Source organism: Oryctolagus cuniculus, chromosome 11 (genome assembly GCF_051225735.1).
Source record: "Oryctolagus cuniculus isolate XC-2025 breed Fujian yellow rabbit chromosome 11, ASM5122573v1, whole genome shotgun sequence".
NCBI lineage: Eukaryota > Metazoa > Chordata > Mammalia > Lagomorpha > Leporidae > Oryctolagus > Oryctolagus cuniculus.
The window spans coordinates 101,722,824-101,737,721 of NC_142877.1; the positions used below are offsets into that span (position 1 = coordinate 101,722,824).

General features: G+C 42.5%; 1 protein-coding gene across 6 annotated transcripts in view; it reads left to right on the plus strand.

The window, feature by feature from the left end:
• Positions 1 to 8,408, plus strand: part of APAF1 (apoptotic peptidase activating factor 1) — a 129,863-nt gene extending 121,455 nt beyond the window's left edge. For all 6 annotated transcript variants that reach the window (XR_016216979.1, XM_070052732.2, XM_070052733.2 and 3 more), the window contains 2 exons: positions 2,123 to 2,269; positions 6,132 to 8,408. Coding sequence is in view for 5 of the 6 variants with exons in the window: in XM_070052732.2 (XP_069908833.2) it covers positions 2,123 to 2,269; positions 6,132 to 6,278 (294 nt within the window). In the remaining variant the exon portion in view is untranslated. The remainder of the gene's footprint in view (positions 1 to 2,122; positions 2,270 to 6,131) is intronic.
• Positions 8,409 to 14,898: the final 6,490 nt, after the last annotated feature.

Below are 14,898 nucleotides of genomic sequence, written 5' to 3' on the forward strand. Positions count from 1 at the left end.
AGGTGTGCTTGTTTTCTTATGCACATTGTGTTCACAGCCATACGTGACTGCAGAAAGGTTTTGTTTTACAGTTAGACTGAGGCATTTCCTGTATGTGTGAGGAGGCAAATGCCCTAGTTACTTGCAGTTGAATTGTCTCCTGTTAGTTTGAGAATGATTCATCTTAATTCTTGGACTTGAACCAAAGGTTGTTTCTAGTGGCAGAATTTGAGGAACATAATTTTGTAAATGATTGTCTAGGTTTTAAATGAATTGTAGATTGTGCTGTTTTCAGTGCTGAAAGAAAAAAATCTCCTTTACACTATACCTATTAATCACCCTTTACAGTGTAACTTGTTGAGGTCCTCTTTGGGCTGTCTGCCTTTGTTAATTAAACAGTACAGAGCCTCCCACACAAAAGGGCTCTGTTGAGATAGGGTCCACTTTGTTACCCTCAGTGCATGGAATGCTGTTGTCTTTGTGTCTGGAAATACCTTGCAATACGGATAGTACTATATGCTGAAAGCTCAGAAATCAAGGAAAAGCAAGCAGTGGACTTTGTGGTGTTAGGAGGGAGAGTTGGAAGTTGAGTGGGAAAAGTTTGGGCACTGGGATGGCTGCTTTGTCAACCAGTGTATGAGCTGGGTTGTTTTTTTTTTTTTTTTCCCATTTGGTTCTCTCGGATTTTCTAGGGAGACATTTGGAAATGATGATTCTGATTATTTTCTTTCGTTGTTTTTGCCTCTTTTTTTTTTCTTTAAAATTTTTTAAAAAATTATTTGAGAGAGAGTCTGGTAGTTCATTCTCCAGATGTCTGCAGTGGTTGGGCTGTTCCCCAACTGAAGCTAGGAGCTGGGGCTCAGTCCAGGTCTCATGTGAGTGAGAGGCGACAAATTAATTGAACCATCACTGCTGCTTCCCATTGTTTATGTTAGCAGAAAGCTGGAGTCGGTAACTAGAGCCAGGTGTCCAAGCCAGGCTCTCCAGGATTTCTTCACTGTTAGGCCTGTCCCTCTATTTCTTTTTCTTTTCTTTTTTTACCATGATGTGCATTTCTTAGAGCACTGATCATATTAAGTGTCACTGGAAATATTAGTATCTGTAAATTATTTGGTTGTTTTAAAGTCTAATAAAATAATCTTCATACACAACACACATTCACACACACACACACACACACACACAACCTTACTCTGTCAGCATTCATGGTGTTAGTCCTGGGACTAGAATTCTTTGTGCCACTCCTCTACCCCTGCCCCTTTTGGTGATAGTTCCTGTTTAGGCCTTCTATATTTATTCCTTACTTCTCCCATAATTCTGAGTAAATGTAAAAAGTATTCTAATCAGTCGCTCTAGCTATTTTTTTTTTGTTTTATTTTTTACACATTTATTTATTTGAAAGTCAGAGTTACAGAGACAGAAAGGGAGAGACAGATTTTCCATCTGCTGATTCTTCAAATGGCCACAATGGCCAGGGCTGGGCCAGGATGAAACCAGGAGCAAGGAGTTTCATCTGGGTTTCCCACATGGGTGCAGGGACCCAAGCACTTGGCTGTCTTCTGCACTTTCCCAAGCTATTAGCAGGGAGCTGGATGGGAAGAAGAGCAGCTGGTATACCAGCTGGCTCCCTTATGGGGTATTGCGTCACAGGTGGCAGTTTTACCTGCTATGCCACAAGGCCAGTGTGCCTCTTTGTTTTTTAAGAAAGATTTATGGGGCCAGTGCCGTGGCACAGTAGGTTAAGCCTCTGCCTGAGGCGCCAGCATTCCATATGGGCTCCAGTTAGTGTCCCAGTTGCTCCTCTTCAGATCCAGCTCTCTGCTGTGGCCTGGGAAAGCAGCAGAAGATGGCCTAGGTGCTTGGGTTCCTGCACCCACATGGGAAATATGGAAGAAGCTCCTGGCTCCTGACTTTGTTGGATCGGGCCAGCTCTAGCCGTTGGGCCATTTGGGGAATGAACCAATGGATGGAAGACCTTTCTCTGTCTCTCCCTCTCTCTGTCTGTAACTCTGCCTGTCAAATAAATAAGTAAAAAATCTTTTAAAAAAAGATTTCTAAATACTTCCCAGTAGGTATGTTTATATAGTTCACACTAGGAAGCTTCTTTCTAACCTTCTTAATGAATTATGTCATTTTGCTGCAGATATGGAATGTCTCCAATGGAGAGCTGCTTCATCTGTTTGCGCCCGTTTCGGTAGAAGAGGGAGCTGCCACCCATGGAGGCTGGGTGACTGATCTTTGCTTTTCTCCAGATAGCAAAATGCTTGTCTCTGCTGGAGGATATCTTAAGGTAAGAGTTCCTCAAAGATTGTGAAAGAAAAGAACAGTTTATATTATACTCTCTAGTCTACTCTCTAGTCTTTTTTTTTTTTTTTTTTTTTTTTTTTTGACAGGCAGAGTGGACAGTGAGAGAGAGAGACAGAGAGAAAGGTCCTCCCTTTCCATTGGTTCACCCCCCAATGGCTGCTGTGGCTAGCGTGCTGTGGCCGGCGCACCGCGCTGATCCGATGGCAGGAGCCAGGTGCCTCCCCCCGGTCTCCCACGTGGGTGCAGGGCCCAAGCACTTGGGCCATCCTCCACTGCACTCCCAGGCCACAGCAGAGAGCTGGACTGGAAGAGGAGCAACCGGGACAGAATCCGGCACCCCGACTGGGACTAGAACCCAGTGTGCCAGCGCCGCAAATGGAGGATTAGCCTATTGAGCTGCGGCGCCGGCATCTCTAGTCTTTCTTTACTTCCTGTTTCTCATCTGGGCCTCCAAAATCCAGCAGAGTGATGAAAGAGTTGTTCTGATCCCATGCTGTAGAGAAGCTTTGGTGACAGTGTTAGGGATGCCCTGAGTCCAGAGCTCTCACTTTGCCGCATACAAAACTTAGATGATTAGAATGACTAGCAGAAGTGGTGTTTAACTTTATTTTCCATGTCACTCATTGTTAACTGTTTTTGTTTGAAATTATGTAAAACAATGTATTTTATGTTAAATATATTTAAAACATAATGTGTGGTATACTAAAGACAATAGCAGCAGTATATCGCTTGATTATTTACAAAATGCCTCACTTCCATCATCTCATTAGCCACCTTTGTGAGGCTTAAATTTTATTATCCTTGGTTTGCCGATAAGGAAACTGATTTCCATGGAGGTTGTGACTTTCCTAGACTCAAACCCAGATCATCTTCCTCCTCCATTTTCTCTAGCTCATTGGCGTATGGAAGCTTACTGGTAACTACTGAGGCCAAGCCATGACTGTGTTGTGGTTCTTCAGGTGCATCTAGTAGTTACCCATCTGTTCAGTAGGACTGCCAAGTACCCACTGTGCCAAGAGCCTGCCATGTGGCATAATGTGCAAGTCTTGGTCCTGCCCTTCAGCATCTTGCAGTCTGCGTGGAAACAGAGGATAAAGAAGTGAAGCCCCTAAAGTGTAGGACACTGAGGGGGTGGCGAAGGCACAAAGGAGAGTAAAAGCCCTATTTGGACAGTTAGCAGAACTTCCTACAGAAGGGGCTACTTGAGAGGAGTGTTTTGAATAGTGATTTGCTTGTCAAAGGGGTAGAAAGCTTTTTAACTAAAATAGATCCCAAATAAGATCTCATGATACTGTTCTTAATGAAAATAGTGAGAATAAATAGATGATTCTAATTAATTGACTCACACAGTATATGTGTTCAGAAATATTTAAAATTTTAGTTATATTGAGGACTCAGAGTTGCAGTTTTACTCAGCATAAAAATTAGCTTATAAAAAAGATAGAGGACAGATTTTAACTTAATGACAGGATGTATGTTGTGATCCCTTTACAAAGTAGCATTGAAAGTACAATCCTGTTTATAAAGTGTTACTTTAACCTACACCTTTTTTATGCTTTATTCAGCTGTGAGGGGATCTTGAGACATGATCACTGCTTGTCCTCTTTTGGTAAAGAGGGATGGTGCTTAGAGAGACAGTGCTGTCTTTGTGTTGGAGGCTGAGCTCTTCAACTATATTGTCTGCTCAAAAATTTGCTCAGTTTTGCAGCATACTTCTAGAAACCATGCCCTCGAGTCACTGGGCCCCATAGAACGCTATCACATAATTGTGTCTAGCTCATTAGTTGTTACAAAGTTCAGTGACCAGAGTTTCAGTGTTCTTGGAGAACCTTGAAATGAAGCAGCAGAATAGATTTTTGTGCCTTAGTGCCTGCATCTTAAGGGTGAAAGAACTGATAGCCTCTATATTTAGTCTGTATATGTAAGTGAAGATCAGGCCTGCTTTCACCTTCTGGTTTGATTACTTGCCTGGTTAAACTAATTATGTTATAGCCCAGCCTGCATTGACCCAGCCTGTTAATGAGACTATCTAAAACCACAGAGCAAATTAAAAGTGAGGAGGAACAGCTGCTGTAGTGGCTAAGGAAAGAGTCCTTTTAGAATCTAAGCTGTTTAAATAGAGTGCCAGTGAGATAAAATAGGAATCCAGTAGCCAAAAAGTTCTTAACTTTCAAAATTATTTGTTAGAAGTTAAAAAATAATGCAGCTAAAGCATTAGCTAAAGCTGCTTCCTTAACATTATGTTACAGGGTACATACTGTTAGGATGATAACAAAGTCACATTATTTCATACTTGGGAAAGAAGAGGATGGTTTGAAGTACAGACTACACGATGATGGATAGAGCTGTGTCATTACTCAGGGGCAGTGGAGTGTAACAGTCAGGAGAGTGGGCCTTGGGACAGACTGATGGAGTTCAAAGCCTGAGTCTGACTCAGTAGCTTTGCAACCTTGCACAAGATTGCTTAACCTCCCTATGCCATAATTTTGTCATCTGCAAAATGGGTATAATGATAATACTATCTACCTTATTATAGAGATTTCTCATGTTCCTCTTGCCCCTACACGTATGATTTTCCCCGCTATCATCATCCCTCATGAAAGATGTACATTGGTTATAATTGATGGACCTACACTGACACATCATAGCCACCCAAAGTCCACCATTTACATTAGCGTTCATTCTTGGTGTTGGACATTTTATAGATTGGGACAAATTTGTCATGACATGTACTTACCATTAAAGTGTCATAAAGAGTAGGTTCAAGTCCCTGAACATCTTCTGTATGAGCTTCTATAACAGTATCACTGGCTTTTACTCCATATTCAGCCCAGTGACTGGTGTAGAATTTCCAGGTGGGGTGGTATGTTTCAATAGAGGGAAAAGGAGGAGCACCGGATTAGGAAGTCACGAAGTGTCCTACCTTTGCCACCTGCCTGCTACGTCATCTTCCTTCTTTCAGTGTTCCAGTTTCCTTATTTGTAAAATGAGGAGGTAGCACTGGGTGATCTCAGGAGGCTTAGTGACTGAAAACTGAAGAGATCTCTCTCAGGTGGGTGGGGTGTGTCCTCTGCAGTCTTGATTACAACTGGGTTGACTATTCATGTTCACAGTTTTTACAGTAAGTGGCACAAATATAGCCTGTTGATTTTGGTAAACCAGCACTAACCTGGAACTTCCCTGAAATGACAAATCTCTTTTGTAAAATAACGTAATCTACAAAAGAGACTTGATTATGTTGTTATTTTACTCAAAAGTGAATGACACTGTTACTGAATTGAGAATACTTGGAATCTTGATGCACCTAAGGCCTTTTCAGAATGTGTTCATGTGCATTGTTTGCTGTCCTCATTGTAGCTGGGATATTTACCAAATGGATATAGAATCTTCATTTACCAAATTCTTCATTACCAAATTCTATATCCATTTGGTAAATGAATACAAATATTGTTAGAACTTTGTGAATTCCATGATTGGAAGGGAAAGGAAGCCAGTGTACTTGTCCATGGAGGAAGACATGCAGATGGGGGATTTCAGTTTAGAACCACTGCCATAATGGATGCCAGGTAACCTCGTGTCCACAGCTCTTAAGCAGGCTGCACATTTCCCCAGTAAGCTTTGCAGTGGAGTTAAGTGTTGACATTGCTATGAGGCCATCTGCATGGTTGATTGGGAAATGCTGATCAGATTGATAATACATTTGGCATTAAACTTTAAAATTCTTTCCTGCTGTTTGCTTCAGTTTGGGAGAGGGAAAGTGACAGGACGAAGGATCTGGCTTGTGCTAAAAATTGTCCTGTAGTGCAATTATCAGTCTAACGAGAATTTTATTTTTCTTTGCACAGTGGTGGAATGTTGTCACTGGGGAATCCTTACAGACCTTCTACACAAATGGAACCAGTCTTAAGAAAATCCATGTGTCTCCTGACTTCAAAACATATGTGACTGTTGACAATCTTGGTATTTTATATATTTTACAGGTTTTAGAGTAAAATAACGAAGTATTAAAGTAAGTTGAACTCTAATTTTGAATTAGAAAAAAATTGGAATGAAACTCCATATATCAACTTTTTACAAAGCTGTGAATTGTTTTGCAGTGTTCATTTATTACAAAAGTGTTTGTGGCTTTATGAATAATATTGATGTACTTTTTTCCAAATGGACACCTTTAATTTTGTTTTTCATAATCATTATCATTAAGTTTGTCCTGGAGATGCAAATAAAAATGTAAATACATACCTTATTATATACTGTTGGTAAAATTCTCTCTTGATGCACTCAAATTGGTTGACATAATTAATGAGAATAATTTGAAAGCAATCTATAGTCTAATACTGTTATTATACAGGCTGTGCCTCAGGGATGCCGTGGCCTGCTTTCTGAACACACGTACCTCTCTCATGTGAGGTCTACTTCTCCCAAAAACAATTTTGGAGCTTGTTTGCACTCTTTCAATTTGCTTTAAGAATATTGTGTCTGTGTGCACAATTTGCTACATTTCCTCTAATTAACTCAATAAATGAGTCTTAGATTTAAACAATTCTTTATGTGAAGCAAAAGTTAAGTGTTGGAGAGAGTCAGTTCCATTGGTCTACCTTTTTCTCACTGGCTGATGTCAGTCCTGTGCCCTCTCTGGGCCCCATCCTGTTCTCTCTGTTGCTTTACATACCAGATTTCTTACCTGATTGACTTGACCTTTTCTAATCCTTTTTTTTTAAAGCAGTTGCATGATAGTTAAATGTTAGTAAATAAAAATTTTATGGGGGGAATAGGGAGAGCCAATTTTAACCATAAGTTTTAATAATATTTTTATAAAAATGTGAAATAGTAAAAGATAACTTTCTTCTAATTCTATTTACTTTAGATGGACGGCGTTGTCATCGCCGTTCTTTCTCTTAGTGAATTTCCAGAGAATTCTCGGGTTTCTGTGCAGCTGCAGAGGGTCACTGCGACCCTGGAGGATGTTACCCTTAACTTCCAACCAGCTTGTCCCCCTTCTCTTCCCCTTCCTTGACTTTTCTCCCTTCTGGCTTCCCTTTCTCTTCCCCATTCCCTCCAGGGTTAATCAGGAAAGATACCTTTTGACAGGAAAAAAACTTACGAGAGTCAGTAACCAGCTGTTTTTACTTCCTGATGAGGAACTTTAATAGAAATTTGAATCTAGACATTTCACCTGCAATGTATTATTAAGGGCAATGGAGATAAAATAATAATAGATGTGGTTTCCATAAATAACCAAAATGCGAGATTTTTGTTATTCTATTTACAATAAGAACTCATAAATAAAATACATATTAGCACTAATAGTTCATAGCAGTGAACCTGTTTTTGTTGGTGGTACTTACTAGTAATTGGGGAATGGACCACCAGGCTATATATATATATATATATATTTTTTACCTGATGTATTTGACTAGATATTCCTATGTAGATTTCCTGTGTAGCATTGAGGGAACCATAAATATAGTGAATAAAATGTTTTACATTGTTAATTTTTTTGTTTAATTTTTAAGTGCTAACTTAAGAAACTAGGTTATAGGCCTTAATGTGATTTAAGCAAATGTGATTTAAGCAAATGTGATCAGTGAAAATCTTAATTTTATAGAATATTTCTGTAAATAGTTATGTTTTGCCTAGCATATTCCAATTATACTTTAATTTGTTTACATTGTTTAGGTGCGTATCTGTAGTTCTGAATATTAAATATTGACTTTTGGAATTAAAAGCTAAGTACTGGTTAAAGTATAACAATACATGAGCTTTTAAAAAGTCTTGATTGGCCCTTGTCTTAAAAAGAAGTTCGAAAGAAAAATGGGATGAAAAACAAGATAACACAAGGAAAGAAGAAATACTTAATATGATGTAGTTGCAAGTTTCATGGCAGCTCATGGGATCTGCCAAGAAGTGGATTTTGTTTTGTGGCATTTTCCTTACTTTATTTTTTCTTAAGAGAAATTACATTGGATTTTTTTTACATTTATGTGTCTTGTATGTTTTGGAAACTGTTGGTTTTGTATTTCATGTAAAACTTACCTGATTTGTTTTTGCCTTCACATATATTTTAAGATATGAATTTACCAAATTTTTATACAAATAAAATTTCTAAAATTTTTGAAAAACAACATTTTTGTTTTAGACTCTGCTTGTCGCTTAACTGTTGATTAGAAGGCTAAATATCTATCAGCTTTTCTGTCTGCTTTATCAGTTACCTGTAAATTCTCTCAGAATTATCTGAGTGTTGCCTCATTGTGGTGGCTGCCTGGTGTGGCAGGCTTGGGGAAGATCTGTGAAAATGAGAATGCATTTATTCATTCAGTAAATATTTACTGAGGTCGCTCCTGTTCCTGGCATTCCCGTAGGTCCTCGGGATACAGGAATGAGCCAAGTCCCTGTCCTGCTGCAGCTGGGGCAGAAAGAACTGTAGTGAAGCAGGCAGTGTAAATAGAGGGCAAGGGTCACAGCTGTGGGTGGTGTGGGCTCTGGAGTCTGACTGTAGAGTGGAAGGGGCTAGTGAGTTCCGTAACCAGCAAGGAGGCTAGTGTGGCTGGAGAAGAGAGGTAGTGTTGGCATGTGGTTTCCGAAGCCATCCAATCACGGCCTGTTGCCAGGCAGTTTCTGTTGTCTGATGCGCCAGTGTGACAGAGAGAGAGAGACAGCATGTCGGACTCGGCAAGGTCCCCCCTTGATTTCGGCAAGAAGGCCCCTTGGTGTTTTGTGTGCTGTTTGGTTCTGTGAGGGTGAGCACAGAACCCCCTCCTATGCCCCTTTCCTTGTCCTTGTCCTCAGTCTAAGTGACCCCATGTTAGCACACACCACCCAGAGGCGTACACCGCTTCTCGGCTCCTCCTTTTACTTTCGGTTTGCCTGGCGAATTCATGTAAGGGACTGATCATCCCAGAATTCAGAACCAAGTCATCTTCCCTCACTGAGAGAGGTGACGCTCCGGAGACACCGTGTGGGCATACGGCCTTGACCTCACGAATCAAGGAAGTCCCCCACTAAGCACAGGACATACGTATGACCTGACACGCCACTGTCTATTCGTCTAACGTAGGGAACCCCCTGCAGAATGCCATCAGCCGCTGAGATGCTAGGAATTTGCTTTGTTATGGCAGCAGTGCTGTGGGTGTCTCCTTGGCTAGAGTTGGTGTGGCGCACTGCTGTTAAGTGCTCAAACATGGGAAAGATACTCACCTCTCGGAATCCCATGTAGATTACCGAACATAGTGAATCTGTGAGTGAGAAGAGCCTGATACTCCAGGTCCCTGTCTCGCAGGCAATTGATAACTTAGGGGGAGAGAACTCGGACAGTGAAAAAAAAAAATAGCAAACAGTGCAACAAACAATGCAGCAAACAAGTAGCAAACAAGGTAGCAAACAATGTAGCAGTGCCTAGTCAGCCACCGCCCACATACCCATGGGATAAACTTAGAGAACCTTGAGACAATAAGTCATGCGAGGTCATTCCATCCGCACCCAGTGAGGATCCCCACATTTGTGGCAGTCCCCAGGCACCCCAGGCTCTCAGGGCAGCCGCTAGAGTCCATCCCACCTGCATGTTTGCCATTAATGTTGACGTGTATGCAAAATTCAGGCCCTAGATTCCAATGCCTGTAAAAAGGCTTCTGCTAACCAAGGGTAGAGGATATGCTTGTGTCTTTCCAGAGAATGTGGAACAGCCCATTTGGGTACCAGCCAGAAACATCAAACCTGCAACTGACAGCCAACCAGAACCAGCTGAAGAAAGACTGAGACTCCGCCTTGTTAGCAGATGCACCTGCCCTATCATCCTACCCCAAGAAACTGCCCATAGCCACATCCATTACTACTTTATACCCCACTAGCTCTGGTCAGCCACTCAAACGGCCCACAGCCTGTGTGTGGTCATGCCATTCCTGATTACCATTATTCCTCATTCCTACCCCTATCTGAGCAAGCAATCCTGTGGTCTCTCGTTTTGAGTGCTGGTTAGTCAATGACGGGTAAGATCCCCTGGGGGACAACCTAAAACAGGCACAGCTGCGTACGGAGACCACATGGAAACAGGGTCAACAATGGTATGGCAAAGAATCATGCCTCTGGTTGCTCAAAAATAAACGCAAAGGGGGAAATGTGGTGGAATGAGTAGGTGAAAATTCATGCCAAGATGGCCGCTGAGGTGAAAAGGTCATGCCAAGATGGCCGCTGACAACAGAAACTGCCTGGCAACAGGCCGTGATTGGATGGCTTCGGAAACCACATGACAACAAAGCCTGACTGACAACAGGCCATGATTGGATGGTTTCAGAAACTACCTGGCAACAGAGCCTGACTGGCAACAGGCTGTGATTGGATGGCTTTGGAAACTGCCTGGCAACAGATTGTGATTGGTTAGGGCATAGACCACCCCTTGACTGGATTGGCTGCCTTGGCTATATAAGCAGTTGTAGCAACTGAAATAAATGAGTCTGCAGGCTGCTCGCCTTGGGTCTGCTTTCACCCGACTCCCGGGGTCTGTGTGGTGACTCTGTGCCTCTTGCCCCCACCACGCTCCTCCTCTCAGAACGAATCCTCTCAGAAACAAATCAACCTTAGCAAGGTAGGGGAGGGTGAGAGGCGAGGGAGGCCGAGAGGAATAAGGGCCACACTGACGACTGCCTGCTAGACCACTGGGAGGATTTTGGCTTTGATGCTGAGATGGGGGAGCCCACGTTGGAGTCTGAGCAACAGTGGGAATCAGTTGAAACGGGGATCCAGGAGAAGCTCATGCAATAATCTGGGCAGAATGAAGCTGGCCAGAGGTTGTGACAAGTTGGATTCTGGATATGTTCTGAAGAGTTAATAGGATTTGCTGATGGATGGGATAAAGGTGTGGGAGAGACAAGATTGATGCCCAGGTCTTGGCCTGAGCAGCTGGAAGCATTATTGTTAGCAACTTAGAGGAGGACAGCATGAAAGGAGCAGGTTTTCAGAGGCAGTAATTTGAGATGCCTGTGAGAAATCCAAGTGGAAATGTTGAGGAGGTGGTTGGATACAAAGGTATGGAATTTATGGGAGAAGTCCATGCTGCAGATAGAAACCAGAGTGTTATCAATGAATTGGTGGGACTTAAACCCACAGGACTGGATGTAGTTAGTAATGAGGTGAGTTTAGGTAGGAAGGACAGGAGGCCCTAAGGATGAGTCCAGGGCAGTCTGGAAGTTAGTAAGATAAGGAACCAGCAAAAACTAAAAATAGCAATTTAGTGTGGTAAGTATAGTGAAGGCAGTGAGTGTGGATTCCTTCGTGTGATATTGGGAAAATTCCTGTACCAGTTTGCCCAACCACCTATGTATGCCATGAACATTGAGCAAGTACCAGTCACTACTTTGAACACCAGACAGAGCAATAAGTAGATATATTTTATTGTTGGGGGAAAGGGGAACAATAGATAATAAGAAAACAAGAAGGGGTCAGCAGTTACCTGTAAAATGAGTTTTAATTCCTCCCTCAGGGTTTTGAGGATTTAGTGAGGTAGTGCTTATGAAGTACCTATCTCACTGCACTATGAAAGTGCTCAGTGAACTTGCCTTGGTCTTATGTGGGCTCCATCACCTTTGGGAAGTTTCCCAAATGCTCTCTCTGCCACCATTCCTTCCCCTCTGCATTATCTTTCTAAAGCGCTCATCTTAATCATGTTTGAACCTCTCCATATAAAATCCTGCATCTTCTCAGAGCTTGCCCTATCCTCTTGTAGCACTACCTTTTCTCTGTCGTGTCTTTGTTTGCTTTGTATTGGAATTGTCTGTTTACTTATTGGAGTCTTCCATTAGATTGCAAGCTCCTTGAAAGCCAGATCTTTTATACCAGAGCCCAATATAGGCTGACATGCAGTTAGAACTTCAATAAATGTTTGCTGAATAACTGAAAAGTCCTATGTGCCCATACACTCACAGCACTTTCTACATTCTCTTCCTCCATGAAGATATCATGGGGCTGTCAAAGTAAGATGTAGCATATTGTCAGAATTTTCCATATCTTCCCATTTTAGTTTGGCATTTTGCTGTGAAACATCATTAGGGGAAAGTAAAGCTTAATTTGAATAAAAGGGTTGCTATCAAATTATATGAAATGAATAAACACATCCCTGGGTGTTTAAGTCAGCAAGCATGGCCGCCTATTATTCAACAAGCATTTTATATTATAATTTACTTACTGGCCTTTAGAGAAGGAGAAAATGATTTTCTAATAAATCCGAGTCTCTCAAGATTGTCACTGGAATAGATTGCTTGCTCATAACCCCTCCCCTTAGGACTACAGATATGCTATACAGTTATTAAAGTGCCTGAATTAGAACCTCAGTGGCTCTTGGGCTATGAGTTCAGCCATGGAAGAATTACTGTGTATGTTCATACGGAAGAAGCAGAAGAATTGGATCAAAACGGGGGCTCATCAGAGAGCAGGCCTTTGAAGTCATCTGGCATCAGTGACTTGCTCCTGAGTCAGATGGTGTGAGGGGGCTAAAGCTTGAGCAATTTTCATTTCAGTTGTGATTCAGGAAAATGAGTTGCTGGTGTTCATTGTAAATTCATTTATGAGGTCAGGCCCTCGGCACTGGGAATACTGCTTCTATAGAAATGAATAGAAAATCTGCCGCTGTAGTTCCCATCATCCAGGGCTAGAATAGGAATCTACAGAGAGCATGCGCGGCCTGAGTTTAGGCCTGGTGTTCTGACCAATAATCAAACTGGTAAACTTAGCAAATGAGTGAAGACTGCTGCCTGGCTGTTTGGAGGACCTGGAGCAAACACTCATTTATTCCAGTATTTATTTAAATGAATTTATTTTTCTTTATTTGAAAGTCAGAGAAAGATTTTCCATTCACTGCTTTGACTCTTCAACTACCTGCAACAACCAGGGCTGGGCCCAGCTGTAACCAGAGCCTGCAGCTCAATCCCAATCTTTCATGTGGATGGCAGGAACCCAGGTACTAATCACCTGTTGCCTCCCAGGGTATGCATTAGTAGGAAGCTGAGCCAGGACTCAAACCCAGGCACTCCAGTATGGAATGTGAGTGTCCCAAGCCCTGCATTCCAATATTTATTGCCTGTCTGTTCAGGCACTTCTCAACCCTTCATCTTCATAGAAGTTGGGCAGATCGCAGATGAAGCATCCCCAGTCTTAAGGGGAAGAACAGCTCACCAGCAAAAAAGCTGGGGCTAGAATCTAAGTCTGATTTTCTTTTATAGAAAGGCCCAGACATATTGGACTGTCAGTCATATCTGGAAGTAGAATACGCTTGGAATTAGTAGAGCATGAATCAATGCCATGCTAGAGGTTAAAAGTCTTGGGTTTCAGCAGCTGGGGAAGATAACCCATTAGCTTACGTGGTGGATTTTGGAGCTCTTATTTCTAATTCACCTTCAATTAGCAGTGATTGTAAACCCTTCACCTTGGTTTTATTGCCCTACTCAGTTAAATGTCTGAGACATACTGAATCCTTTTTAGGAGGAAGGAAAAGCTCTTTTTTTTTTTTAATGTTTATTTTTATCTACTTGGAAGGCAGAGTGACAGAGAAAGGTCAGTTTTCCATCCACTGGTTTGATATGGTGTAACCACGCAGTTAATTAAAATTTAGGTGATGGGGCTGGCGCTGTGGTGCAGTGGGTTAAGACCACGCCTGCAGTACCAGCGTCCCATGTGGGTGCCTGTTGGAGTCCCGACTGCTCTGCTTCTGATCCGGATCTGCTATGGCCTGTGAGGGCGGTGGAGGATGGCCTGGGTTCTTAGGGCCCTGCACCCATGTGGGAGACCCCGGGGAAGCTCCTGGCTCCTGATTTTGGATTGGCCTAGCTCCAGCTGTTGCAGCCATTTTGGGAGTGAACCAGCGGATGGAAGACCTCTCTCTGCCTTTACCTCTCTATACCTGTCTTTCAAGCAGATAAATCTTAAAAAAAAAAAAAAAAAAAGTTTAGGTGAGTTAGAACTTTTGTATCCCTGAAAAGTGATGTTATCTCTATGCCCACCTTCCCAGGGTGCACCTGTCACATCCACATCCAGGGCACATGCTCAGACCCCACCCCATTTGTATGTCTGATGAGGGGAGGGGAGGCACCACCCCCTTCCCTATAAAAAGTTTTCCTCCCTCTCATTTATGGACAACTCTTTGACCACTTGTTTTGGGTATTTCTCTGTGTGGAGTGGCCCACACTCAAGTGTGAATGTATGTTTATTCCTTATTTACTGCTAAGTAAATTCTGTTCCTATTTGCACATAGTACTAGTTTCTTAGTGTATTTATCTCTGCGGGAGACAAGATCCTGGATTAGAAATTAATATGTCCAGGGGCTGGCGCTGTGGCGCTGCGGGCTAATGCCCTGGCCTGAAGCGCCAGCATTCCATATGGGCACCAGTTCAAGTCCTGGCTGTTCCACTTCTGATCTGGCTCTCTGCTATGGCCTGGGAAAGCAGTGGAAAATGGCCCAAGTCCTTGGTCCCCTGCACCTGCGCGGAAGACCTGGAGGAAGCTCCTGGCTCCTGGCTTCGGATCGGTGTGGCTCTGGCCATTTTGGCCAATTGGGGAGTGAACCATCGGATGGAAGACCCCCACCCCACACCTCTCCTCTCTGTATAACTCTTTAAAAAAATTAATATG